The sequence below is a fragment of the Myotis brandtii genome, unplaced genomic scaffold (assembly GCF_000412655.1).
Source record: "Myotis brandtii unplaced genomic scaffold, ASM41265v1 scaffold434, whole genome shotgun sequence".
NCBI classification, from domain to species: domain Eukaryota; kingdom Metazoa; phylum Chordata; class Mammalia; order Chiroptera; family Vespertilionidae; genus Myotis; species Myotis brandtii.
In genome coordinates, this window is record NW_005366599.1 from 450,765 (window position 1) to 451,341 (window position 577).

A 577-nucleotide genomic window follows, 5' to 3' on the forward strand; every position below is an offset into this window, starting at 1 on the left:
TGCACCCCAGACACAGCCCTGTGTGCGCAGTGGGCGGGGAGCACCTGAGGCCACTCGGAGCGGCCGTGGCTTTCGTGTGCCCCCTCCCACGCTGGGCTCATGGCCCTGTTGAAAGCTCTGACCCCTTCTTCTTAGGCCCAGGGTCAACTTCAAGGTTAAGACTGTCCAGAAGGGAGGCCAGGAAGTGAGGGCTGGGGGCGCCCTGCGGTGGTTTTGGCCAAGGGCCGCCTCTGCCGCTCCATCCCATGGACCTGTCCGGGGGGAGGTGGACAGACGGTGCACAGCTCGCTCTGATCCGCACAGGGCGTGCTGGGGGCACAGGCAGCCGTCCGCTGGGCAGGGGGTGGGCCGGCTGGCCGGAGTGACCTCTGACCTCTCGGCACAGCCTGGAGCAGCACATGGTCGTCCACACGGAGGAGCGAGAGTACAAGTGTGACCAGTGTCCCAAGGCCTTCAACTGGAAGTCCAACCTCATCCGCCACCAGATGTCCCACGACAGCGGCAAGCGCTTCGAATGTGAAAACTGTGTGAAGGTAACGCGCCCGGCGTGGCCACCGCCGTCCCGGACAGGCTGGTG

The 577-nt window shown here is 65.7% G+C and overlaps 1 protein-coding gene across 1 annotated transcript in view; it reads left to right on the plus strand.

Moving 5' to 3' along the window:
- The window catches only part of PRDM16 (PR domain containing 16), an 82,425-nt gene that overhangs the window by 12,549 nt on the left and 69,299 nt on the right, over window positions 1–577 (plus strand). Inside the window, exons 3-4 of the mRNA XM_005874318.2 lie at window positions 142–154; window positions 386–533. Of these exons, the coding sequence (XP_005874380.2) occupies window positions 142–154; window positions 386–533 (161 nt within the window). The remainder of the gene's footprint in view (window positions 1–141; window positions 155–385; window positions 534–577) is intronic.